Source organism: Mobula birostris, chromosome 13, assembly GCF_030028105.1.
Source record: "Mobula birostris isolate sMobBir1 chromosome 13, sMobBir1.hap1, whole genome shotgun sequence".
Taxonomy (NCBI): Eukaryota; Metazoa; Chordata; class Chondrichthyes; order Myliobatiformes; family Myliobatidae; genus Mobula; species Mobula birostris.
This window is the reverse complement of record NC_092382.1, coordinates 5,773,257-5,801,149: the sequence shown is the minus strand read 5'-3', so window position 1 is coordinate 5,801,149 and position 27,893 is coordinate 5,773,257. Positions and strand designations below refer to the sequence as shown.

Below are 27,893 nucleotides of genomic sequence, written 5' to 3'. Positions count from 1 at the left end.
GGTTACCCTTCAAACTCCCATGATCCAGGGCAAACTGTCCCAGCTGAACCATATAACACAAAAACCAAACAGCCCCATCCAGTAACGTACTTGTCAATCTCCTCTACACTCTTTCCAGCTGAATCACATCCATCCTATAGATCAGCAACGGCAAAGGCTAGACTTTAAGCTCAGCTATTCGAAATGCACGCAAGACTCTCTCTTTGCCAATGACTTGTATAATTGTTACATGACAATCATCATCCAGGAGACAGGATGGGACCCAGGGGACCAGGCATCACGGGCTTCAAGGTTATGGTCAGTCTGTCACCCAGGGGACTGGACATTGTTTGTTTCAAAGCAATGGTCAGTCTGTGACCCAGGGGACAAGACAATGTGTGACAAAGGAAACGGAAAACGTGTGATCTAGAGGATTGGACCATGAGTAATCCAGTGGCTTGTCTGTGAGTGGCACAAGGTGACTGGACAGTTTGTGATCCAGGGAGATTTATGTTTGTGGAAGATAATGCCAGTAATAATTCCCAGTATCACCTGATGCTGTTCCATTAATAACCGCTGCTTATCAGAGTGTTCAACTAATGTATAGTCGGTGATCAGTATTACTGTGTCTGTCCAGTTCTTTTTCTGGGAGTGGATGTGTCCAGTCACTGGTTTATCGGGATGGTCACCTAGCAGGAAGTGTGGTTCACATTGACCAGCACAGTCCCACTCCAAATCTGGTCAGCCAGAGTCTCGGCTCCATTGCAGACACTCATTGTGAATCCTTGTTCGAGTATAAATCACTCTAAACCTGCTATTGCTCATTTACTTCAGGTGGGAAGTTAAATCGGGTACAGAAAGTACTCAAGTGGTTTTTACCAGGTGGATCATCGCGGGAAGATGATCGGGACACGGGAAGCAAGGTACCAAAGCAGGGTCAGATTGAGAGCAATGTCCCAGTGGAATGCGGTCCGGCCGCAGCGGAAGTGGAGCAAATTCAGCCCAGAGACAGTGACGTCAGAGACACTGATCAGGACCCTGGAACCAGTACAAGTGAGGCGACTGTCTGTCAGCCCAGAGACAGTGACGTCAGAGACACTGATCAGGACCCTGGAACCAGTACAAGTGAGGCGACTGTCTGTCAGCTCAGAGACAGTGACGTCAGAGACACTGATCAGGACCCTGGAACCGGTACAAGTGAGGCGACTGTCTGTCAGCCCAGAGACAGTGACGTCAGAGACACTGATCAGGACCCTGGAACCGGTACAAGTGAGGCGACTGTCTGTCAGCCCAGAGACAGTGATGTCAGAGACACTGAGCAGGACCCTGGAACCGGTACAAGTGAGACGACTGTCTGTCAACTCGGAAGCTCACTGAACATGGAATTGTCAAGTGTCCAACAAGGAGCAGGTGAGTGAAATATGAGGGTAATGTGTTCACAGAATGAGGCAGGAAGCGGGTAAATGTGATTCCTTGTTGGAGGGTTGGTCAGAAAGGGGAAATGTGTAGGTGTGGTACATGTGGTGTAGTGGGGCACCCGTTAACCCCACTACAGGAAATGTACCACCTGCTCTGATGATTTGCAGTATGTGTATCAGAGGAAATGCAGCTATTCAGATAAGGAAGTATTTCCGTGATATGATTTAATGGAAATGTATTCGCCAGGATGGAAAGAGTATCTCTGGGAAGCAACTATCGTTGACAATCCCAACATTTATTGCCCATCTTAAACTACGATAGGTGAGTGGGTGGGATGGTGGGAGAGACAGGTTTCTAGTAAATGTGATCCTTCTGGTAACGTCATGCCCAGCGCATTGATGGGTCAGTTTTAAGGCCAGTGTTGGAGATTAGGACAAAATCCATGTTTCTAGCTGAAGGCAGGTGAACACTGAGGTTCAAGACATGACTGGTTTGTTGGGTTGAGTGACAGCGGTGGAGACAAGCGATATTTCAGTTTGTGACTACATTCACTTTTTATATTCGCAGAGCCAAAGTTTACCATCTCCGACCTCCTGGCACAGGGGGAGGAATATCGACTGTACCAGCTGACAAAGTTCTACAGGGAAAGACTCAAACAAGCGATTGAAGAAAAGGTTGAAAGACTCGGTTGGGTGTTGACAAAGGAGGGACATTTCAGTAGAGAGGAAAATGAAGTGAGTGTGTTTAGTCTATTGTCACCGAACTGCTGGTATCAGAGGGAATAGTGATCAATATTCATCTCCTGCACGTTCTAGGAGGTCTACATGACAATGGAGATGTTGATCTCTGACTGTCTCCAGCCGATCTGGTTTCAGCTGTTAAGGTGGGGAGCACTGGGAGCTACAGGTTCAGCGTCACCTTTTCCTCTCACACCTGCTGTATTTATCAGTGTGATATACGAGCAGTGGCTGCATATCTGGGCTGTTGAACAGACATTCAGTCTAAAACTAATTTCACGTCTTATCGGGACCGTCAGTCAAATTCACCTCAGCTCATTAATCCAGGATGAATATGAAGCTGTCAGATTGTAAACTGGGCCAACTGGCTTCACTGCGGTACTTGAGGGAGGGGAACCTGCTAACCACAGCTGGTCTGGTCTCCATCTGAGTTCCCTAACAGAGTGGCTGACTTGTCATAGTCATAGAAAAGTACAGTACAGAAACAGGCCCTTTGGCCCATCTATTCCATGCCAGACTACTGAAGCTGCCTATTCCCACTGACCTGCACCGGGTCATGGTGCTCTATACCCTTATCATTCATGTATCTATCCAGACTTCTCTTAACCACTTGTACCACTCGCACTGCTCGCTCGTTCCACACTCTCACCACCCTCTGAGTGAAGAGTTTCCCCTCATTTACCCTGTCTATACACCTTATAATTTTGTGTACCTCTATCAAACCACCCTTCAATCTTCTGCATTCCAAGGCATAAAGTCCTAACCTGTTTGGTCTTTCCTTATACCTCAGGTCCTCCAGTTCCGGCAACATCCTTGTAAATTTTCTCTGTACTCTTCCAACCTTCTTTACATCTGTCCTCTAAGTAGGTGATCGGATCTGCACACAGTACTGAAAACTAGGCCTCAGCAACGTTTTATACACGTTCAACATCATATCTCACCTCCTGTACTGAATATTTTCATTTATGAAGGCTAGTGTTCCAGATACTTCCTGTCCAATCTATCAACCTTTGCTGCCACTTTTAATGATTATGGACCTGTATTCCCAGATCACTTCACTCTACCACACTCCTCAGTGCCCTACCGGTCACTGTATAAGACCGACCCTGCTTGGTCCTTCCAAAGTGCAACACGTCACACTTATCTGCAATAAATTGCATCCACCATTTTCAAGATTCAAAAAACTTTATTGTCATTCTCACTATATATCAGCTCTGCAGGGCAGGATGAGACAACGTTCCTCAGGGGCAGTGCAATCATAACATATTCATTTTCACCCCATTTCAGCCCATTTCTCAGCTAGTTTAGACACCACTGCAAGGTTTGGTAGTCTTCCTCACTCTCCACTACACGTCCCCACTCTTGGTCTCATCTGCAAATTTGCTGATCCCGTTAACCACATTTTCACCCAGATCGTTGATATAGATGACAAACATCGGACCCAGCACCGATCCCTGTGGCACCGCACATATTACAAACTCCCAGTCAGAGATTCAACAGTCTCTAACCACACTCTGTCTTCTTCCAAAAAGCCATTGTCTCATCCAATTTACCAGTTTACCTTGAGTGCTGAGCAACTGAACTTTCTTGACCACCCTCCTTTGCGGTGCCTTGTCAAATGCTGGGCTAAAGTCCATAGAGACAACACCCACTTCCTTCCATTCATCAACTTTCCCGGTAACTTCCTGGTCCAACATTCAGATTGGTTAGACAGGAACTACCACGCACAAAGCTGATATCGCATGACATCAAAAATCAATAGGTTGTCCTGAAAGGGCATATATTTGGTAAGCTATTTTACATTATTAGCTGGCCTACCTTCATAGTTCACACTCTCTGTACTTACAGCTTTTAATTGCTTTCTACTGGTTAGTAAAAGCTTCCCAGTCCTCCAGCTTTCCACTATATTTTGCTATATTCTATGTATAGAGATTGTTGATCATCCTCCCTTTGGAATAATCCTTCATATTTCGGATTATCTACCTCTACCTGTGTCTTCTGAATCGCTCCCAGAATCTTCATCTAATCCTGCTTTGCTGTTGCCCCTGCTAATGTCCTCTGCCAATTTATCTTTGTCCAGTTCCTCTCTCAATCCTCTGTAATTCATTTATTCCAGTGTAATACTGATACATCTAACGTTACCTTCTCCCTCTCAAACTGCAGTGTCAGTTCTGCTATTTTATGATCATTGCCTCTGAAGGGTTTATTTACCATAAGCTCCCCAATCAAATCTGGTGCAATACACAACACCGAATCCAGATTTGCCTTTCCTATAGTGGACACAACCATAGGCTTCTCTCAAAAGCCATCTCATAGGTATTCTATAAATTCCCTCATTTGGGGTTCAGCACTGACCTGATTTTCCAAAGCTACCTGCATATTGAAATTCCCCATGACTATTTTAACATTGACCTCTTTACGTGCCTCTCCTCTCTCCCACTGGAATTTGTATCCCACATCCTGGTTACTGTTCCATCAGGGTCATTTTTCCCTACGCAGTATCTTAACAGCTACATCGTCCAATCTGTTATCACTTCTTTAGAAGGACTTTTATTTTTTTATGACAACAGAGTCAACGCAACCCTTTCACCCACCTGCCTATCCTATCGATTAAATATTTATCCTTGGATGTGAGCAGCCAAACATGATCTTTCAGCCACGATTCAGTGATGCCCACCATCCATTTTTTGCTCCCTCGCTCTCCCCGTCTTCTGTTCTTGTTGTCACATCTTTTTGATGTAATGTTACACATTGATGGATAAGTAAATTAATCACGATGAATATACTGCAGGGTGTCAGTAGATCCTTATTCTTTCACAATATTGATTTAGAAGTTCCCTCAGCTAGAGTTTCTTTGTTAACGACTGAACCCAGGGAGGATGAGGCAGCAGCCCAGTGACTGCATCATTTCTGAAGCTACTGGCACCATGAACAGATATTTTCCTGCACATTCTCCATGTCTGTCTGTCTGCTCCGCGGTAAATTTATTACTTTCCTTTTCTAGAAAGTCACTGAACTGACAGAGAAGGGAAACCGGACAGAGAGTTCCAGACTCTTCCTCAGTCTGGTGATGGGTAAAGGCTCCTGGGCCCGGAGGGCGATGTGGGAATCCTTTGTGATGTGGAGGACTGAGTTACCGAAGTTGGACAGAATACTGAGGGAAATACAGGAACTCGGTACGTTAAAACCACACACTGAACACAAAAGCACATTGAAATAAACATTTTAGTTATTTTAATTATTTTAGCTCTGTTTCCATGGATTCTTTTTATATTTAAACAGGTCCTGATCCACAGGAATACATGAACATCACCCAAGGGTTATCTGAATTACCCACTCAACTGATAGGTGAGTGATGAAATGCTCAGTTCAAACCACATCTCAAATGTTAGTCTGTGACTTGGCAAAACCTGGGAATCAAAATTCACCATTAGCCATTCGCTGATCTCTGGATTGAAGTAACAATCCAAAGTATTTCTCTTTGCAGCCTGAATATTCTACATTTTATTTTTCCATTAATCCATCTGTTGGTTCTGCTGAAGCCTTCACTCCAGGTCCTAACGCTCTGGGAATCCCCACACACCCCAGGCAGGCTCCTGATACACTGTACGACCCAGTCCAGGTGACTCTTCTATCTTCAGACCTTCCATCTTCCAAGCCCCTTTTCCTTTGTAATAGCACAACACACAATTCTGTTCACTGGTGTTCATTACCTTTTGTAATTCCGCTCGTGACTTCCACAGAATTTGTCTGGCAATTCCTTTTCACCTGTTACGGCAACGACAACAGCATTTTCGAGCAGTCCTATATCGATCCTCTCCATTTTCTTTTGCGCTTTATGTATCTGGGAAAGTAAAAAAAAAATACTTTGCTATTCTTTCTTATATTGTTGACCATATGCTTGCATTTGCTGTACATTCATGTATATCTAGGAGCGTATATGACATAGTTGCCTTCGATGACCCAGATAGTAAATTCCAGGTACCAGAACTCTATGGAAAAATAAACACTCACAATTGCTGTAAATTTACCACATCTCATCTTAACAAATGCCCTCTGATATTAGACACCAGTCTTATGTAAAAAAATAACAAACAAAATACAGGCTGTCGACCCACATCTTATCTCTCAAACTTGTGTACCTCTGTCAGAACTCTATTCTAACTCCAGAGTAAACAAACCAAGTTTATCAAACCTCCAATTGTAGCACATGACACCGAATCCAGGCAACACCCTGATGAACCTGTTCTGTACCCTCTCCAATCCTTCTGAAAGCTGGACAATCAGAAGTGAATACAATACTCCAGATGCACCCTAAAATCATAAGACTTAGGAGCAGAATTAAGCCAATCGGCTCAGTGATTTTGCTCCCCAAATCCTCTCAACCCCATTATCCCGCCTTCTGTAAATGTTGACGCTCTTCCTAATCAGGAACATATCGACCTGCATTTTAAATATATCCAATGACATGTCTTCCTCAGCAGTCCATGACAATAATTTCACAGATTCACCACCTGCCAGCCAAGAAGTTTCTCCCAGTGTGCGTCCCCGCCAGCCAGGACAATTCCCCACAGTTCCCAAGCATGTTAATTTTCTGTATGAGCTTCCCATGTGGGACCTTGTCAAAGACTCTACCAATATACAAGTAGACCTGTGACTAGTGGTGTGCCACAGGGATCAGTGCTGGGTCCATTGTTATTTGTCATCTCTATCAATGATCTGGATGATAATGTGGTAAATTGGATCAGCAAATTTGCTGATGATACAAAGATTGGAGGTGTAGTGGACAGTGAGGAAGGTTTTCAAAGCTTGCAGAGGGACTTGGACCAGCTGGAAAAATGGGCTGAAAAATGGCAGATGGAGTTTAATACAGACAAGTGTGAGGTATTGCACGTTGGAAGGACAAACCAAGATAGAACATACAGGGTAAATGGTAAGGCACTGAGGAGTGCAGTAGAACAGGTATCTGGGAATACAGATACAAAATTCTCTAAAAGTGGCGTCACTGGTAGATAGGGTCATAAAGACAGCTTTTGGTACATTAGCCTTAATTAATCAAAGTACTGAATATAAGAGCTGGAATGTTATGATGAGGTTGTACAAGGCATTGGTGAGGCCGAATCTCGAGTATTGTGTTCAATTTTGGTCACCAAATTACAGGAAGGATATTAATAAGGTTGAAAGAGTGAAGAGAAGGTTTAAAAGGATGTTGCCAGGACTTGAGAAACTCAGTTACAGAGAAAGGTTGAATAGGTGAGGGCTTTATTCCCTGGAGCGTAGAAGAATGAGGGGAGATTTGATAGAGGTATATAAAATTATGATGGGTATAAATAGAGTGAAGGCAAGCAGGCTTTTTCCACCGAGGCAAGGGGAGAACAAAACCAGAGGACGTGGGTTAAGCATGATGGGGGAAAAGTCTAAAGGGAACATTAGTGGCAGTGCGGGGTGGGGGGCTTCTTCACACAGAGAGTGGTGGGAGTGTGGAATGAGCTGCCAGATGAGGTGGTAAATGCGGGTTCTTTTTTAACATTTAAGAATAAATTGGGCAGATTGCAGACAAGCGTGACGTGTTGCACTTTGGAAAGACCAAGCAGGGTCGGTCTTATACAGTTACCGGTACGGCACTGAGGAGTGCGGTACAGCGAAGTGATCTGGGAATACAGGTCCATAATCATTAAAAGTTTTGGATGGGGTTTGCGTCTTGACAACTTGATTGAGTTCCTCCAGGATGTGACAAAGGTGATGGATGAAGTTACACATGGATGTTGTTTAGAAACCATAGAAACCATAAAAAAACTACAGCACAGAAACAGGTGTTTTGGCCCTTCTTGGCTGTGCTGAACCCCAAACCACCTCAAACATTCTCTCTTTCATACTCCCGTGGGGCAGAAGATAGAAAAGGCTGAAGATATGTGCCACCAGCCTCAGGGACAGCTTTAATTCTGCATTTAAAAGACTACTGAATGGTCACTTACTATGTTATTATTGGCTCTTAATAATAATAATAATAAGACAATTATATAATTGTAGCATCGTGCATCCCGTGACTAATAACAACTCAGATAACCACAATATACTCACAGGACAGCAGAAAAAATACCGTTCGGTTATGAACAACAGATAACAGATTATGTAATTCTATTTCCAACCCTGTGGAAAACAGAAATCTTTCAGTGTAATATTGTCTATCAAAAAACATTTGATTCTCTCCCTCACATGGTTAAGAGAAGTTACAAATAGATATGAAATTCATCCAATACTTGTGAAATTTCTACAACATCTGATGAATCATTGGCGTAAAATAATCGTCCTATTAACAACCACAAAGGGACAACCATCATTATCAAAATAAATTGAGGGATTTTCCAGAGTGACTCACTAGGGCCAGTATGGTTTGGTTTGGCTTTAAACCTGCTTATAATTTACTGAAATGGACAAAAATCAGGTATCAAATCAGGTAAAAATACGAATTATACCTTTGCACAGCTATACATTGATGATTTGAAATTATTTGCTCTTGCATCAACAAAGCTAAAACAAATAATTCAAATAATGGAACTAATTTCCAAAGATATAAGCATGAAATTTAGACTAGAAAAGTACAGAACATGAAACATAAAGAACAGTGCAATGGAGCCAGTAGAATATCAAACAGAGCATCAGGATACAATGCAACAGAATATGAAACATATATTTAGGATATCAATAGCAAAGAAAATAGATAATCGTGTGATAAAGGAAAACCTTCCAACAAAATTTACTTTAAGACCAAAGAAAATCTGAATTTACATCAAGGATCAAGAAAATCTGCCAAACAGAGCTGAACAGTAAAAATATAACAAAGGTAGTAAACACTCACTATGCCCATATTGACGTATAATTTTGGTATAATATCCTGGTCTGAAACAGATCTGGAAAATATGCAAAGAAAAATAAGAACTTAAATGACAGTTTCTAGAAAACACCATGTGCACTGGATCACACTTAGATTGATATGAATGAGGACAGTATGAGTACGATGAATAACAGATCTAAAAAAATGAGACAACAGCCAGATAAAAATTCTCAGATCAGGGTTAATATCACAGACACATGTCGTGTAAACTGTTTTTCTGCACCAGCAGCACAATTACAGTAAAGTGTGTGCGGTGAGCGTGTATATATGTGTACAATTGTAGAAATAGATTTGTATCAGCGTGAATTAATCAGTCTGATGTCCTGGTGGAAGAAGCTGTCACGGAGCCTGTTGGTCCTGGCTTTTATGCTGTGGTACCGTTTCCCGGATAGTAGCAGCTGGAACAGTTTGCGCTTGGTGAGACTTGGGTTCAGAATGATCCTTTGGGTCCTTTTTACCCCGTCTCTGAAATGTTCTGAATAGCGGGAAGTTCACATCTGCAGATGCACTGGGCTGTCCGCTCCACTCTCTGCAGAGCCCTGCGATTGAGAGAAGTACAGTTCCCATTCCAGGTAGTGATGCAGCCAGTCAGGATGCTCTCAACTGTGGCCCTGTAGAAAATCGTTAGCATTTGGGGGCCCATCCCAAACTTCCTCTACCATCTGAGGTGAAAGAGGTGCTGGTGTGCCTTTTTCACCACACAGCCGGTGTGCACAGACCATGTGAGGTCCTCAGTGACGTGAATGCCGAGGAAATTAAAGCTGTTCACCCTCTCAGCCCCAGATCCATTGATGTCAATAGAGGTTAGCCTGTCTCTATTCCTCTTGTTCTTGCGACATTGCGACCAGCTCCTTTGCTTTTGCGACATTGAGGGAGAAGTTGTTTTCTTGACACCACTGTGTCAGGGTGATGATTCCTTCTATGTAGGCTACCTCGTTATTATTTGAGATTTGGCCAATCAATACAGTATTGTCAGCAAATTTAATTAGCAGATTGGAGCTGTGGATGGCGACACAGTCATGCGTATACAGAGAGTAAAGGAAGGAGCTTAGGACACAGCCCTGAGGGGCACCTACATCGAGTGTCAGAGGGGCAGAGGTGAGGGAGCCGACTCTTACCGCCTGCTGGCGATCTGACAGGAACTCCACGATCCAGCTGCACAAGGCAGGGTCGAGGCTGAGGTCTCTGAGCTTCTTGTCAAGCCTGGAGGGAATGATGGTGTTGAATACTGAACTGTAGTCCAAGAACAGCATTCTCACATAAGCATCACTCTCCTCCAGATGTTCAGAGGCGCTGGCTGTCCACTCTACCTATTCCTCTTAATATCTTGAACACCTCCATCATGTCTCCTCTCATCCTCCTTCTGTCCAAAGAGTAAAGCCCTAGCTCCCTTAATCTCTGATCATAATCCATAATCTCTAAACCAGGCAGCATCCTAGTTCTGCCTTGGAGTTTGTACTTCCAAAGTGTACCACCTCACACTTCTCCGGGTTGAACTCCATCTGTCTCTTCTCAGCCCACTTCTGCATCCTATCAATGTCTCTATGCAATCTTTGACTACACTATCTACAACACCACCAACCTTTGTGTCATCTGCAAACTTGCCAAACCACCCTTCTAACCCCACGTCCAGGTCGTTAATAAAAATCACAAAAAGTAGAGGTCCCAGAACAGATCCTTGTGGGACACCACTAGTCACAATCCTCCGATCTGAATGTCCTCCCTCCACCACCACCCTCTGCCTTCTGCAGGCAAGCCAATTCTGAATCCACCTGGCTAAACTTCCCTGGATCCCATGCCTTCAGACTTTTTGAATAAGCCTACCGTGTGGAACTTTGTGAAATGCCTTACTAAAATCCATGTAGATCACATCCACTGCACTACCCTCATCTATATGCCTGGTCGTCACCTCAAAGAACTCTATCAGGCTTGCAGGACACGATCTGCCCTTCACAAAGCCATGCTGACTGTCCCTGATCAGACCATGATTCTCTAAATGCCCATAGATCCAATCTCTAAGAATCTTTTCCAACAGCTTTCCCACCACAGACGTAAGGCTCACTGGTCTGTAATTACCCGGACTATCCCTACTACCTTTTTTGAACAAAGCGACAACATTCACCTCCCTCCAATGGACAACGAGGACATAAAGATCCTAGCCAGAGGCTCAGCAATCTCTTCCCTTGCCGAATGGAGAAGCCTGCTGAATATTCTGTCTAGCCCCGGGGACTTACCCGTCCTAATGTATTTTAACAACTCCAATACCTCCTCTCCCTTAATATCAACATGCTCCAGAACATCAACCTCACTCATATTGTCCTCATCATCATCAAGTTCCCTCTCATTGGTGAATACCGAAGAGAAGTATTCACTGAGGACCTCGCTCACTTCCACAGCCTCCAAGCATATCTTCCCACCTTTATCTAAAAGGAACCTACATTCACTCCTGTCATCCTTTTGTTCTTCACATAATTGAAGAATGCCTTGGGGTTTTCCTTCACCCTACTCGCCAAGACCTTTTCATGCCCCCTTCTTGCTCTTCTCAGCCCCTTCTTAAGCTCCTTTCTTGCTACCCTAAATACCTCCATAGACCTATCTGATCCTAGCTTCCTAAACCTCATGTATGCTGCCTTCTTCCACCTGACTAGATATTCCACCTCACTTGTCACCCATGGTTCCATCACCCTACCATTCTTTGTTTTCCTCACTGGGACAAATTTATCCCAAACATCCTGCAAGAGATCCCTAAACATGGACCACATGTCCATAGTACATTTCCCTGCAAAAACATCATCCCAATTCACACCCGCAAGTTCTAGCCTTATAGCCTCATAATTTGCACTTCCCCAATTGAAAGTTTTCCTCTCCTCTCTGATTCTACCCTTTTCCATGATAATGCTAAAGGCCAGGGAGCGGTGGTCACTGTCCCCCAGATGCTCACCCACTGAGAGATCTGTGACCTGACCCGGTTCATTACCTAGTACTAGATCTAGTATGGCATTCCTCCTAGTCGGCCTGTCAACATACTGAGATAGGAAACATCCTGGACACATTTAACAAACTCTGCCCCATCTAAACCCTTGGAACTAATCAGGTGCCAATCAATATTAGGGAAGTTAAAGTCACCCATGATAACAACCCTGTTATTTTTGCACCTTTCCAAAATCTGCCTCCCAATCTGCTCCTTTGTATCTCTGCTGCTACCAGGGGGCCTATAGAATACCCGCATAGAGTAACTGCTCCCTTCCTGTTCCTGACTTCCACCCATACTGACTCAAAAGAGGATCCTGTTACATTACCCACCCTTTCTGTAGCTGTAATAATATCCCTGACCAGTAATGCCACCCCTCCTCCCCTTTTCCCCCCTCTCTATCCCTTTTAAAGCCCTGAAATCCAGGAATATTGAAAATCCATTCCTGCCCTGGTGCCAGCCAAGTCTCTGTAATGGCCACTACATCATAATTTCATGTATGTATCCAAGCTCTCAGTTCATCACCTTTGTTCTTGATGCTTCTTGCATTGAGATACATGCACATTAGCCCTTCTCCCTTACTATCTTTACACCATTTATTCTGATTCTCTTTCTTCAAAGCCTCTCTATATGTTAGATCTGGCTTTACTCCATGCACTTCTTTCACTGCTCTATCGCTCTGTGTCCCATCCCCCTCACAAATTAGATTAAACCCTCTCGAACCATGCTAGCAAACCTACTTGCAAGGATATTGCTCCCCCTCGAGTTCAGGTGCAACCCATCCTATCTGTACAGGTCCCACCTTCCCCGGAAGAGATCCCAATGATCTAAAAATCTAAAACCCTGCTCCCTGCACCAACTCCTCAGCCACGCATTCAACTGCCATCTCCTCCAATTCTTACCATCTCTGTCACGTAGCACTGGCAGCAATCCTGAGAACGTCACCCTTGAGGTCCTGTTCTTCAGCCTTCTGCCTAGTTCCTGAAACTCACACTTCAGGACCTCATCCCCCTTCCTGCCTATGTCGTTGGTCCCAACATATATCACGACTTCTGGTTGCTTTCCCTCTCGTACCAGGATGTCGTGCACCCGGTCAGAGACATCCCGGACCCTGGCACCCTGGAGGCAACAAACCATGCGGGTGTCCTTCACATGTCCACAAAATCTCCTGTCTGCTCCCCTGACTATAGAGTCTCCAATGACGACAGCTCTCCTCTTCTCCGTCCCACCCTTCTGCACCACAGGGTCAGACTCAGTGCCGGAGGCCCTGCCACCGTGGCTCACACCCGGTCGGTTGTCCCCGCAAACAGTATCCAGAATGGTGAACATATTATTCAGGCGAATGGACACAAGGGTGCTCTGCACTACCAGACTACACACCTTTGCTTTCGCCCCTCTGACTGTCACCCAACAACCTGCTTCCGGCAGCCTAGGTGTGACTACCTCCCTGTAGCTCTCATCTATGACTGCCTCGTTCTCCCGTCTGCGTCAAATAGAGGGATAGCTCAAGCGAAGCGGCCAGTGGAAAGCGGCCAGAGCGTGAGTGGGCCAGTGAAGGAGTGGAGCTTTGAGGCTTTGACTCGAGAGGCTTCGACGAGAAGAGGCGGAGGGCAAGCTAGCTCGCAGTTAGTCTTTACAATGTCTCCTGAGACGGTGATGTGCCTCTCATGTGAGATGTGGCAGTCTTGGGGGAACGCCCCTCTCCCGCAGAGTCACATCTGCCAGAAGTGCATACGGCTGGGCGATCTGGAAGACCGTGTAAGGAATCTGGAGCAGCAGCTGGATGACCTTCGACTCATAAGGGAGAATGAGGCAGTCATAGATGAGAGCTGCAGGGAGGTAGTCACACCTAGGCTGTCGGAAGCAGGTCGTTGGGTGACGGTCAGAGGGGGGAAAGCGAAGGTGAGCAGACAGGTAGTGCAGAGCACTCCTGTAGCCATTCCCCTGAATAATAAGTTTACCGTCCTGGATACTGTTGGCGGGGACAACCGACCGGGTGTGAGCCATGGTGGCAGGGCCTCCGGCACTGAGTCTGACCCTGTGGTGCAGAAGGGTGGGACGGAGAAGAGGAGAGCTGTCGTCATTGGAGACTCTATAGTCAGGGGAGCAGACAGGAGATTTTGTGGACGTGAGAAGGACACCCGCATGGTTTGTTGCCTCCAGGGTGCCAGGGTCCGGGATGTCTCTGACCGGGTGCACGACATCCTGGTACGAGAGGGAAAGCAACCAGAAGTCGTGATACATGTTGGGACCAACGACATAGGCAGGAAGAGGGATGAGGTCCTGAAGTGTGAGTTTCGGGAACTAGGCAGAAGGCTGAAGAACAATGGTGACGTTCTCAGGATTGCTGCCAGTGCTACGTGACAGTGATGGTAAGAATTGGAGGAGATGGCAGTTGAATGCGTGGCTGAGGAGTTGGTGCAGGGAGCAGGGTTTTAGATTTTTAGATCACTGGGATCTCTTCTGGGGAAGGTAGGACCTGTACAGATTGGATGGGTTGCACCTGAACTCGAGGGGGAGCAATATCCTTGCAAGTAGGTTTGCTAGCATGGTTCGAGAGGGTTTAATCTAATTTGCGAGGGGGATGGGACTCGGAGCGATAGAGCAGTGAAAGAAGTGCATGGAGTAAAGCCGGATCTAACATACAGAGAGGCTTTGAAGAAAGAGAATCAGAATAAATGGTGTAAAGATAGTAAGGGAGAAGGGCTAATGTGCATGTATCTCAATGCAAGAAGCATCAGGAACAAAGGTGATGAACTGAGAGCTTGGATACATACATGAAATTATGATGTAGTGGCCATTACAGAGACTTGGCTGGCACCAGGGCAGGAATGGATTTTCAATATTCCTGGATTTCAGGGCTTTAAAAGGGATAGAGAGGGGGGAAAAGGGGAGGAGGGGTGGCATTACTGGTCAGGGATATTATTACAGCTACAGAAAGGGTGGGTAATGTAACAGGATCCTCTTTTGAGTCAGTATGGGTGGAAGTCAGGAACAGGAAGGGAGCAGTTACTCTATTGGGGGTATTCTATAGGCCCCCTGGTAGCAGCAGAGATACAGAGGAGCAGATTTGGAGGCAGATTTTGGAAAGGTGCAAAAATAACAGGGTTGTTATCATGGGTGACTTTAACTTCCCTAATATTGATTGGCATCTGATTAGTTCCAAGGGTTTAGATGGGGCAGAGTTTGTTAAGTGTGTCCAGGATGGATTCCTGACACAGTATGTGGACAGGCCGACCAGGGGGAATGCCATACTAGATCTAGTACTAGGTAATGAACTGGGTCAGGTCACAGATCTCTCAGTGGGTGAGCATCTGGGGGACAGTGACCATCGCTCCTTGGCCTTTATAATTATCATGGAAAAGGATAGAATCAAAGAGGACAGGAAAATTTTTAATTGGGGAAAGGCAAATTATGAGGCTATAAGGCTAGAACTTGCGGGTGTGAATTGGGATGATGTTTTTGCAGGGAAATGTACTATGGACATGTGGTCAATGTTTAGAGATCTCTTGCGGGATGTAAGGGATAAATTTGTCCCGGTGAGGAAGATAAAGAATGGTAGGGTGAAGGAACCATGGATGACAAGTGAGGTGGAAAATCTAGTCAGGAGGAAGAAGGCAGTATACATGAGGCTTGGGAAGCAAGGATCAGATGGGTCTATTGAGGAATATAGGGAAGCAAGAAAGGAGCTTAAGAAGGGGCTGAGAAGAGCAAGAAGGGGGCATGAGAAGGCCTTGGCGAGTAGGGTAAAGGAAAACCCCAAGGCATTCTTCAACTATATGAAGGAAAAAAGGATGACAGGAGTGAAGGTAGGACCGATTAGAGATAAAGTTGGGAAGATGTGCCTGGAGGCTGTGGAAGTGAGCGAGGTCCTCAATGAATATTTCTCTTCGGTATTCACCAATGAGAGAGAACTTGATGTTGGTGAGGACAATATGAGTGAGGTTGATGTTCTGGAGCATGCTGATATTATGGGAGAGGAGGTGTTGGAGTTGTTAAAATACATTAGGACAGATAAGTCCCCGGGGCCTGATGGAATATTCTCCAGGCTGCTCCACGAGGCGAGAGAAGAGATTACTGAGCCTTTGGCTAGGATCTTTATGTCCTCGTTGTCCATGGGAATGGTACCAGAGGATTGGAGGGTGGCGAATGTTTTTTCCTTGTTCAGAAAAGGTATTAGGGATAGTCCAGGTAATTGTAGACCAGTGAGCCTTACATCTGTGGTGGGAAAGCTGTTGGAAAAGATTCTTAGAGATAGGATCTATAGGCATTTAGAGAATCATGGTCTGATCAGGGGCAGATCGTGTCTAACAAGCCTGATAGAGTTCTTTGAGGAGGTCACCAGGCATATAGATGAGTGTAGTGCAGTGGATGTGATCTATATGGATTTTAGTAAGGCATTTGACAAGGTTCCACATGGTAGGCTTATTCAGAAAGTTAGAAGGCATGGGATCCAGGGAAGTTTGGCCAGGTGGATTCAGAATTGGCTTGTCTGCAGAAGGCAGAGAATGGTAGCGCATGGAGTACATTCAGATGGAGGATTGTGACTAGTGGTGTCCCACAAGGATCTGTTCTGGGACCTCTACTTTTTGTGATTTTTATTAACGACCTGGATGTGGGGGTAGAAGGGTGGGTTGGCAAGTTTGCAGAGGACACAAAGGTTGGTGGTGTTGTAGATAGTGTAGAGGATTGTCAAATATTACAGAGAGACATTGATAGGATGCAGAAGTGGGCAGATGGAATTCAACCCGGAGAAGTGTGAGGTGGTACACTTTGGAAGGACAAACTCCAAGGCAGAGTACAAAGTAAATGGCAGGATACTTGGTAGTGTGGAGGAGCAGAGGGATCTCGTGGTACATGTCCACAGATCCCTGAAAGTTGCCTCACAGGTGGATAGGGTAGTTAAGAAAACTTATGGGGTGTTAGCCTTCATAAGTCGAGAGATAGAGTTTAAGAGTCGCGATGTAATGATGCAGCTCTATTAAAACTCTGGTTAGGCCACACTTGGAGTATTGTGTCCAGTTCTGGTCACCTCACTATAGGAAGGATGTGGAAGCATTGGAAAGGGTACAAAGGAGATTTACCAGGATGCTGCCTGGTTTAGAAAGTATGCATTATGATCAGAGATTAAGGGAGCTAGGTGTTTACTCTTTGGAGAGAAGGAGGATGAGAGGAGACATGATTGAGGTGTACAAGATAATAAGAGGAATAGATAGAGTGGATAGCCAGCGCCTGTTCCCCAGGGCACCGGTGCTCAATACAAGAGGACGTGGCTTTAACGTAAGGGTTGGGAAGTTCAAGGGGGATATTAGAGGAAGGTTTTTTTACTCAGAGTGGTTGGTGCGTGGAATGCACTGCCTGAGTCAGTGGTGGAGGCAGATACACTAGTGAAGTTTAAGAGACTACTAGACAGGTATATGGAGGAATCTCAGGTGGGGGCTTATATGGGAGGCAGGGTTGGAGGGTCGGCACAACATTGTGGGCCGAAGGGCCTGTACTGTGCTGTACTATTCTATGTTCTATGTTGAAGGTCATCCAGCTGCTGCTTCAGATTCCTCACGGTCTTCCAGATCGCCCAGATCTTGACACACTGTGAGACCCCACACTCACCTGACAGGGCCTGACACACTGTGAGACCCCAAACACCCCTAACAAGGTCCTGACACACTGTGAGACCACACACAACCCTGACAGGCTCCTGACCCACTGTGAGACCCCAGACAACCATGACAATGTCCTGACACACAGTTAGACACCACACACAGCCCTGACAAGATCCTGTCAGACTGAGACCCCACAAACCCCTGACAGGTTCCTGATAAACTGAGAGACCCGATACACACCTGAGACGGTCCTGGTACACTGTGCGACCTCACACACCCCTAACAGGTTCCTGACACACTGTGAGATCCCACACTCCCCTCAGAGTGTACTAACAAACTGTGAGACCCCACACACCCCTGACAGGATCCTGACACACTCTGAGACACCACAAACACCCGACAGATCCTGACACACTGTGAGACCACACACTCTCCTGACAGGGTCCTGACACACTGTGAGACCTCACAACTCCTGACAGGGCCCTGACACACTGTGACTCACCACACACCCCTGACAGGGTCCTGAGATTGTGAGATCCCACACACTCCTGACATGGTCCTGACAGACTGAGAGACCCCACACTCCCCTGACAAGATCCTGTCACGCTGTGAAACCGCACACACCGCTGCCAGGATCCTGACACATTGTGAGACTCCAGACAACCATGACAGTGTCCTGACACACTGTCGGACCCCACACACCCCTGGCAGGGCCCAAACATACTGTGAGACCCCACTCAGCCCCGGACAGGGTCCTGACACGGTGTGGGAACCTACACGTCCCTCACAGGTTCCTGACATACGGTGAGAATCCACACACCCCTGAAAGGGTCCTGACACACTGTGAGACACCACACAACCCTGGCAGGGTCCTGACCCACTGTGAGACACCAAATACACCTGACAAGATCCTGACGGACTGTGAGACCCCACACACTTCTGACAGGGTCCTGACCCACTGTGAAACCCCAGACAACCATGACAGGTTCCTGACAAACGGTGAGAATCCACACACCCCTGACAGGGTCCTGACTCACTGTGAGACACCACACAGCCTTGAGCATGTCCAGACACAGAGCGAGACTCCACACACCCCTGACAGGGTCCTGACACACTGTTGGACCCCACACACCCCTGGCAGGGTCCTGATGCACTGTGAGATCCCACTTGTCCCTGAAAGGGTCATGACACACTGTGAGACCACACACACCCCGGAAAAGGTCATGACACACTGAGAGACCCCACACACTCCTGACAGGGTCCTGAAACACTGTTAGACCCCACACACCCCCGACACGGTCCTGACACAATGTGAGACACCACACACACTCGGCACATCAATGCTGGGGATTGAAAGTTTCTTCCACAGGAATAAATGACAGCTGGAACAGCAGTGGAAGGTAGTCCAGTACGGGACAGTCGGGGGTCAGTAAACTACCAGGGAAATACTCACCTTCACAGCACAGTTAATTGTGAAATGTGATGATCTGGTGTTTATCTGGACCAGGCCTCTCTGTCCAGTCAGGGGTCTGTTAATGGAATTTACTGTTCGAGCATCCATTGATTAATCCAATTCATGCAATAATTTTCAGCTAATTCTTGTGTGCTTAAATACTGAGTTTTGAGTTGAGGCATCTAACAGTTTGTCCACTGTCTGTTCCCATGGAAGATGTTCAGCAGAAACACAAGGAGACTCTGCGGGCACAAACTGAAACACTGAGAGTGAACACGATCCTGATGAGGGAGAAGGTGAAGGTTTTCCAGCTGGCTGATCGATACGCTGAGCTCACGATCATTTCTACTGTTCGAGATCGGACACTGGTGGAACATGAGCTGCTGGCAAGAGGCAGAGACCACGAGGAGTGGAGAGAGGAACATCTCCGTGGAGAGCTGGAAAAAATACGGACAGATCAGTTATTCCAGAGCAGCTTTTCCCGGAGTAAATCCAAATCTGGGAGTTCGGCAGCAGTGGCTGGAGTCCCGGGGATCGGGAAAACAACAATGGTACAAAAGATTGTTTATGACTGGGCCACAGGGAAAATATACCAACAATTCCAGTTTGTCTTCAGCTTCAAATACCGAGATTTAAACTCTATTAACTGTCGAATAAACCTGAGGGAACTGATTCTGGATCAGTATCCTTACTTTGGGAATTTACTCAGAGAGGTCTGGAAGAACCCAGAGGGATTGCTGTTTATATTCGATGGTTTGGATGAATTCAAACACAACATCGATTTTGCTGACGGTCGGAGAGATACAGAACCCAAGCACCAGTGTCCAGATCCCGAGTGGTGGTGTGAAGTGTCTGACATTGTGTACAGTTTAATCCAGCACAAGCTGCTCCCAGGCTGTTCAGTGCTGGTGACCACCCGTCCCACTGCGTTACATTTATTGGAAAAGGCGGATATCAGTGTTTGGGCTGAAATCCTGGGATTTGTTGGTGAGGAACAGAAGGAATATTTCATCAGGCATTTTGATGATCAGATGGTGGCGGAAGCTGTTTTCAAACACGTGAAGGAGAACGAGATCCTGTACACCATGAGCTACAACCCCTCCTACTGCTGGATCCTCGCTCTGGCACTGGGCCCCTTCTTCACACAAAGAGACCGGGACCCTCGGCGAGTTCCCAAGACCATCACCCAACTGTACTCCTACTGTATTTACAACATCCTGAAAAACCACGGCCGTGAGATTGAGAACCCCCGTGATGTGTTACTCAGGGTTGGTCAGATGGCCTTCAGAGGAGTGTCCAAGAAGAAGATTGTGTTTGCAGATGGAGATTTGATCAAGTACAATCTCCGGCCTTCCCAGTTCCTGTCCGGGTTCCTGATGGAGCTTTTGGAGAGAGAGGATTCAGTCCGGAGCGTGGTGTACACATTCCCACACCTCACCATCCAAGAGTTTGTAGCTGCAGTCGCACAATTCTTGATCCCAGACGGCAGAGATATTATGAAACTCCTCACTGAAGCCCACAACACGACAGATGGTCGATTTGAGATATTTCTCCGCTTTGTTGCTGGTCTCTCCTCCCCAATGACAGCTCGGGGCCTGGAGGAGTTTCTGGGCCCATTTCCTCATCAAACAACCTGCCGGGTGATTGACTGGGTGAAGAAGGAGGTTAAACGCCAGAGTGGAAACACGAGGAGTGAAGCTGGTAAAAGGAGCCTCCTGAACACATTGCACTACCTGTTTGAGTCTCAGAATCGTGGACTGGCTCAGGCCACACTGGGATCTGTGGAAACACTTTCATTCAGTGGAATGACACTGACCCCGATTGACTGCACGGACCTGTCTCAGGCCATCGGACTCTGTGATACAATAAAACACCTCGACCTGTGGAACTGCCACATTCAGTGTGAAGGAATCCAGCGGCTGGGACCCGGGCTGCACAAGTGCCGGGAGTTGAGGTAACTTGATTTATCTCTCACTCTGAACTGTGAAACTGTCCCATTGTGCTGTTTCAATGTAAAGGGATTTGGGTAAAACTGAAGTAAAATTGTGAAGAATTGTAACAAATGCTTACCTTCTACGGTATCTCTCTATCCCATTCCCCTTCCTCCTGTGGGATCTCTCTTCCCCATCCCCCTGCCCCCTTCACCCCTGCCCCTCCCCACCCTCTCGCATCAGTAACACTTTTCTAGCCATCAGGGAAGGAGACAGAATACGTGGAGTTTACGGGGTCACACCGACAGACTAAATTACTGACATTTGGTGAATACCCTGGAGCTGGGCAGTGAGGGACATTGACAGTGATGGGAACTCCGATCAGTGATTTACTGAAGGGTTTAATGTTTCCTGAAATATCAGAGTGAGAGAAATTCACTCAGACCCACGGTTTGAATCACTTTGTTCATCAATTTGTCTGTTTGTGTTTAGACTCGGGCGGAATGAACTGGGAGATTCAGGAGTGAAACCAGTGTCTGCGGCTCTGAGGAACCCAGAGTGCAAAATACAGAAACTTTGGTAAGTACCAGACTGTGGGAGATTGTGTTTACAGTCACTGGGTGTCTGACACTGAACATTAGTGTGATCAGTAATTGTGTTACTGATAAACACTGGGGATTTGTACCGTCTCCTGTCTCTCTGTGTCCTTCACCCTCACTCTCTCCCATCTCCAGGCTGGAGAATGTCGGTCTCACAGATTCTGGTGCCGAGGATCTCGTCTCCGCTCTCAGTACAAACCCATCACTGACGTGGCTGAACCTGGGATTAAACTCGCTGACAGACCGATCTGTCCCCGCTCTCCGCCGTCTCATACTGACCCTCCCGAGTCTGAAGTGGATCCAGTGAGTGTTTGTGTTAATGTTCAACGTGATAAAATATCAGCGGATCCGCGGGTTTTCTGGTGATATTTGTCTGTGAGTGTTGTCCCCTGTTACTGACACCGTTGTGGAATCTGTTTATTTCATCTTTATTCTCCCATCTGTTTCAGGCTGTGGAACAATCAGTTCAGTGAGACCGGGATGAAGGAACTGAGATCTCTGCAGGAACCCAGACCTGGACTGACAGTGTCCGTGTGAACATCTGAATGTGTGAACATCCCCGCCCGCGGGATGCCGACATTTTAGCCGATTCCCCGCCCTCCCCTTTAACTCCCGCCCCGCCCCCCCACCTTCCCCTTACCTTTAATGTCCACACGCCAGGTTTAATTCCCAACCGTTCTAACGGAGCCAGTTCCGTGCTCGCGCTTTGTGTTGATCTTTGCGTGCCCGAGGTGATGTATTTCCGTCTCCTGTCCAGCGGCGCTGCTTCCACCGGATGTGCGGGTTTGAGACCCCCCCCACGTGAGACCCGGGTAATTACACAGACAGGAAGAGCCCGGGGGCAGGGCTCAGTCTGGGACACCGGTGTCCCGGGGTGGGATTATCCCGGGAGAGAATCCTTTTGCTCCCTTTGCTGAGGACGGTGCATTCGGCAGTCTGGCCGATATAATGATGTTAAATTGACAAATACCTCGGCAGTGACCCTGGATCTGTAGCGATCCCGGACACAGCCCTGAAGTGTGATTTAATAATCATCGGTTCCCCGATGCGGAGTGACGGTGAGAAACGGGACTGATTATTCAACCGGTCACCCGTTGTCGCCGGTCAGTTAATTGTGTGTGACTGTGATTGAGTCGGGAGCAGCTTATTTATTCCCGCACGTCAGCAGCTCACACATTTAACTCCATGCTCCGTCAGACCATCCCTCTGCACATGTATCCTCCTTATCACTCGTTCCGCCTCACCTTTCTCTACTTCACACTTCGCATTCTGGAACCGTGTAGTCCCCACCTGTCCTTTATACTTCATCTCGCTATCCTCTCTCACATTCTGGATCCCTGCCCCCTGCAGATTTAGTTTAAACCCCCCCAAGCAGCCCTAGCAAACTTTCCTGCAAGAATGTTAGTACCCCTCCAGTTCAGGTGTAAACCGTCCTGTCGGAACAGATCCCACCTTCCCTGGAACAAAGCCCAATTATCTAAAACCCTGAAGCCCTCCCTCCTGCACTATCCTCTCAGCCACTATTGATCTGTATATTCCTTCTGTCCCTCGCCTCACTCACACGTGCCCCACCTCCCCCTCGTACCCCATCCCTTATTTATTATTTATTATCATTATTATTTTTCCCCATTTTTTTCTCTCCCTTTATTCTCCCACTGTGCCTCTCACTATAGTGGGTTTCACCTCCCCCTTTCTTTCTCCCTGGGCCTCCTGTCCCATGACCCTCCCCCTTCTCCATCTCTGTATACCTTTTGCCAATCACCTGTCCAGCTCTTGGCCCCATCCCTCCCCCTCCTGTCGTCTCCTGTCATTTCAGATCTCTCCACCCCCTCCCACTTTCAAATCTCTGACTATCTCTTCTTTCAGTTAGTCCTGATGAAGGGTCTCGGCCCGAAACGTCGACTGTACCTCTTCCTAGAGATGCTGCCTGGCCTGCTGTGTTCACCAGCATTTTTGTGTGTGTTCCTTGGTTAATGTGGCGGCCAGGGATGGAGTGAGACACTGACTTACAATGGCCACTGTCGCACACAGAATCTATGGCGAAGGAACATACGGTGCCCGTGGATACAATCCCGGGATCGAGTGTGTTATTGATTGTAATAACAGTATTTTAATTTGTGTTTTATATCGTCTTGGGTATTGCATGTATGTTTGAATTCTAATAATTTTCTCATTGAAAAAACTAATGTGCATATGTCTCAGATATTCACACATACACATATACATGTGGGTTTTGGGGAGGAAGGGTGAGGGGTTTGGGAGGAAGAGGAGTGAGGGGATGAGGAGTGGACTGATGAGACGGTGACCGTGGCGAAGTCACTGACTCAATAGGGGACGAAAAGGGGTAAAAGTTCCTGTCACAAACTGGTGGTTTGAGACGGGGTGAGGAGGAGTGAAACGACAGGAAGGGAGTGAGAGTGGTGTGAGCAGGAAGGAGGGAAACTGATGGGACGGGGAGGGAGGGGAAGTGATGGGACGGGAAGAGACGGGAAGTTACAGGACTAGGAGAGAGGGGTCTGATAGGACAGGGTGGGCAGGAACAGGATGGGGAGTGTCTAGGGAGTGACTTACTCAATAGAGCAGGAAGGGTGGGTGGTTACGATCCTTCGCAAATAAGACGAGCTGCAAGAAGAGGGGGGTGCGGACAGGGGAAAGGGGGAGCGAGGGGTCGGGACGCGGTCAGGGCTGATGGACGGAGAGTTGAGTGTCGTAACGGAGGGAGAGGGGAGATACTCACTCAACGACGGAGGGAAGGGAAATTTCCCATCGGAAAATGTTCACCACCCAGGATGTGGTGGATGGCGGGAGAAAGGACAAGGGGACAGAGAGGGGAGGGTGTCAGGAGTGACGGGGTGAGTAGTGGAGAGACTCACTGGGTAACAGAGAGAGAAGGGGCGATGAGGAGAGGCGAAAATTGGCATCGCAAAATGGCAGACGACCATCATAAAGTGCACAACATCGAGGTGGTGGGGAGAGGAAAGTGACGGGAGGGAGAGGAGGGGTTTGTGAGTGATGGAATGGGAAAGGGGTTGACAAGATGGTGAGTGTGAGAGAGTGACACACTTCGTGGTGGAGGAAGTGGGAGGGAGGGTCACACCCGGTCACTGAGTGTCTGTCAGCAGAAGGTTAAATGGAAAGTTGGGAGAGCTGGGGGTGGGGGGGAGGAGAGGAGGGATGAGGAGTTGAGATTGAATAAACAGGGAGGGAAGCGAGTGGGAGATGAGGACAAGGGTGTGACTATTTCTACGATGCTGGGAGAGCAGTTATCAATAGCAGCCATCACAAAATGGCCACCAGCCAGGGTGAGATGGCGGTGATAGAGGGGACAGAGAGCGGAGTGTTTCAGGAGTGACCGGATGGCGAGGGTGGGACAGACCGACTTGTAACAAGGGAGCTTGAACTGCGGGGTACCCACGGGGAGGAATGTGACCACAGGAATATTACCCACCAACCCCCCCCCCAACTCCGTCTCCAAAATCCCGCCTTGATTTTTCTCTCAGGCCGCTCGGCCCGAATCCTTTGGGCTGTCCCGTGGAGCGGGAAACGTGTCATCACCGCGGCCCGTCAGAGGCTGGGGTGGGCGCTGGTTTGCTGGAGAAGATGGAGGCGAGGTCCGGCGGTGCGGGCTGGTTAGCGTGGATCACCACCATTCTCTGTGGGTGGGGGAGAGGGAGGGATCAGATTGAGGAGGGGACGGGAGAAAGAGAAGGTGAGGAGAGGAGATGGGATCCACTACCCACTCCCTCAGCCTCCCTCTCCCTCCGTCCCCTCTCTCCACTCCCTCTGTCCCTCCATCTCTTCCCCCCACCTCTCTCTCTCCCCAGCCTATCCTCCTCTCCCCACCCCTTTCATTCCCTTTCTGCCCCCATCTCTCTACCTCTCCTGCTCTCTTGCTCCCTCTTGTCTCTCCCGACCCGCTTTCCATCTCCCCTCATCTCTTCTACCCACGTCCCATCCCCCGCCGCCCACCCCCCAGGTGCACAGGAAGATCCCACTCACCACCGGAGGCCGTGCAGCACAGCACTCGAGGTTCCTGCAGTTGACGATGGCCGTGAGGACGGACATCACCAGGGAGACCAGGCAGTTCACCAGCAAAATCACCGTCACCCCGCTCACAGACCTCTGCCAGAGGGAGAGAGGGAGACATGGGGTGAGAGAGGGAGAGAGAAGGGCTCGGGCCGGGGAAGACAGACAAAAGATGGGGAGAGAGAGACAGAAGAGGGGGATGGGGGTAGGGTTGGGAGCGGGAGTGTGGAGTAGGCGGAGGTGGGAGACCCAGACTGGGGGGCGATGGGTGAGGAAGAGAGGGGGTGGGTGGGAGAGAGATGGGGAGAAAGAGGAGAGGCGGCAGGGAATAGTTGACAGCGGGAGAGTCAGACGGGGGAAGAGGGAGCGGTGGGAGACAGAGGGTAGAGGGGGGAGGGAAACGTGAGAGGCAGGAGATAGAGGTAGGACAGGGAGGGAAAGGTGGAGAACGGGGGGGGGAGAGACGGAGAGAGGTGAACGAGGTAAAAGAGGGAGAGGGGTGGGAAATCGAGAAGAGTGAGGGACAGAGAGGGGTGAAAGAGGGAGAGGGGAGAGAGGGGGTGAGAGACGGAAAGGGGAAAGGGGGGTGAAAGACAAAGCTGAGCAGAGAGGAGATATAGAGTGTGGGAGAGTTGAGAGTGTGAGAGAGAAGAGGGGTAGTTCTGAGGGAGGGGTGAGAGGGGAAGAGATAGTGGGGGGGGAGTGAAGAGGGAGAGATGGCCAGTAAGAAGGAGGAGGAGAAGAGCTGTTTGGGTATGGTGGTAAAGTCGGGGGAGAGGGAAGGAGCGCGTTGGGTGGGGAGAGAGGGGGAGTGTGGGAGAGGGAGATGTGTTTACCAGTGTTGGGGGGAGTGAAGAGAAATCTCTGTTAACGTTTTGGGTGACGATTCCCTGAAAGTGGGGAGACGGGGTGACAGGGGTGACAGGTTTTGGGTGACGGAGAGGGGGTGACAGTGGTGACAGGTTTAGGGTGACGGAGAGGGGGTGACAGTGGTGATGGAACACACCAGGTTTCGGGTGACGGTTCCCTGAAAGTGAGGAGACGGAGAGGGGGTGACAGTGGTGACAGGTTTTGGGTGACGGAGAGGGGGTGACAGGATTTGGGTGACGGAGAGGGGGTGACAGGGGTGACAGGTTTAGGGTGACGGAGAGGGGGTGACAGGTTTTGGGTGACGGAGAGGGGGTGACGGGGTGACAGGTTTTGGGAGACGGAGAGGGGGTGACAGTGGTGATGGAACACACCAGGTTTCGGGTGACGGTTCCCTGAAAGTGGGGAGACGGAGAGGGGGTGACAGGTTTAGGGTGACGGAGAGGGGGTGACAGGTTTTGGGTGACGGAGAGGGGGTGACAGGGGTGACAGGTTTTGGGAGACGGAGAGGGGGTGACAGTGGTGATGGAACACACCAGGTTTCGGGTGACGGTTCCCTGAAAGTGAGGAGAGGGAGAGGGGGTGACAGTGGTAACAGGTTTTGGGTGATGGAGAGGGGGTGACAGGGGTGACAGGATTTGGGTGACGAGAGGGGGTGACAGGTTTAGGGTGACGGAGAGGGGGTGACAGGTTTTGGGTGACGGAGAGGGGGTGACAGGGGTGACAGGTTTAGGGAGACGGAGAGGGGGTGACGGGTGACAGGTTTTGGGTGACGGAGAGGGGGTGACAGGCTTTGGGTGACGGAGAGGGGGTGACAGGGGTGACAGGTTTAGGGTGACGGAGAGGGGGTGACAGTGGTGATGGAACACACCAGGTTTTGGGTGACGGTTCCCTGAAAGTGGGGAGACGGAGAGGGGGTGACAGGGGTGACAGGTTTAGGGTGACGGAGAGGGGTGACAGTGGTGACAGGTTTTGAGTGACGGAGAGGGGGTGACAGGGGTGACAGGTTTTGGGTGACGGAGAGGGGGTGACAGGTTTTGGGTGACGGAGAGGGGGTGACAGTGGTGACAGGTTTTGGGTGACGGAGAGGGGTGACAGGGGTGACAGGTTTTGAGTGACGGAGAGGGGGTGACAGGGGTGACAGGTTTTGGGTGACGGAGAGGGGGTGACAGGGGTGACAGGTTTAGGGAGACGGAGAGGGGGGTGACAGTGGTGATGGAACACACCAGGTTTCGGGTGACGGTTCCCTGAAAGTGGGGTGACGGGGAGACGGGGCGGTGAAGGCGATGCTCGGCATCCCCGCCATCGCCGGATCGGACACCGGGAACAGGAGACCGGAGATCCCGGGGATTTACGGGGATGTCGCCGGGACTGGAGGGACTGAGTTACGGAGAGAGGTCGGGCGGGTTGGGA

The 27,893-nt window shown here is 48.5% G+C and overlaps 1 protein-coding gene across 7 annotated transcripts in view; it reads left to right on the top strand.

The window, feature by feature from the left end:
* LOC140208249 (NACHT, LRR and PYD domains-containing protein 3-like) overlaps nt 1–23,766 on the top strand; it is a 128,629-nt gene extending 104,863 nt beyond the window's left edge. For all 7 annotated transcript variants that reach the window (XM_072276793.1, XM_072276795.1, XM_072276792.1 and 4 more), the window contains 8 exons: nt 814–1,389; nt 1,966–2,132; nt 5,140–5,311; nt 5,418–5,483; nt 19,274–21,011; nt 21,481–21,567; nt 21,723–21,890; nt 22,037–23,766. In XM_072276793.1, the coding sequence (XP_072132894.1) occupies nt 814–1,389; nt 1,966–2,132; nt 5,140–5,311; nt 5,418–5,483; nt 19,274–21,011; nt 21,481–21,567; nt 21,723–21,890; nt 22,037–22,124 (3,062 nt within the window). In that variant the 3' untranslated portion in view covers nt 22,125–23,766. The remainder of the gene's footprint in view (nt 1–813; nt 1,390–1,965; nt 2,133–5,139; nt 5,312–5,417; nt 5,484–19,273; nt 21,012–21,480; nt 21,568–21,722; nt 21,891–22,036) is intronic.
* Nucleotides 23,767–27,893: the final 4,127 nt, after the last annotated feature.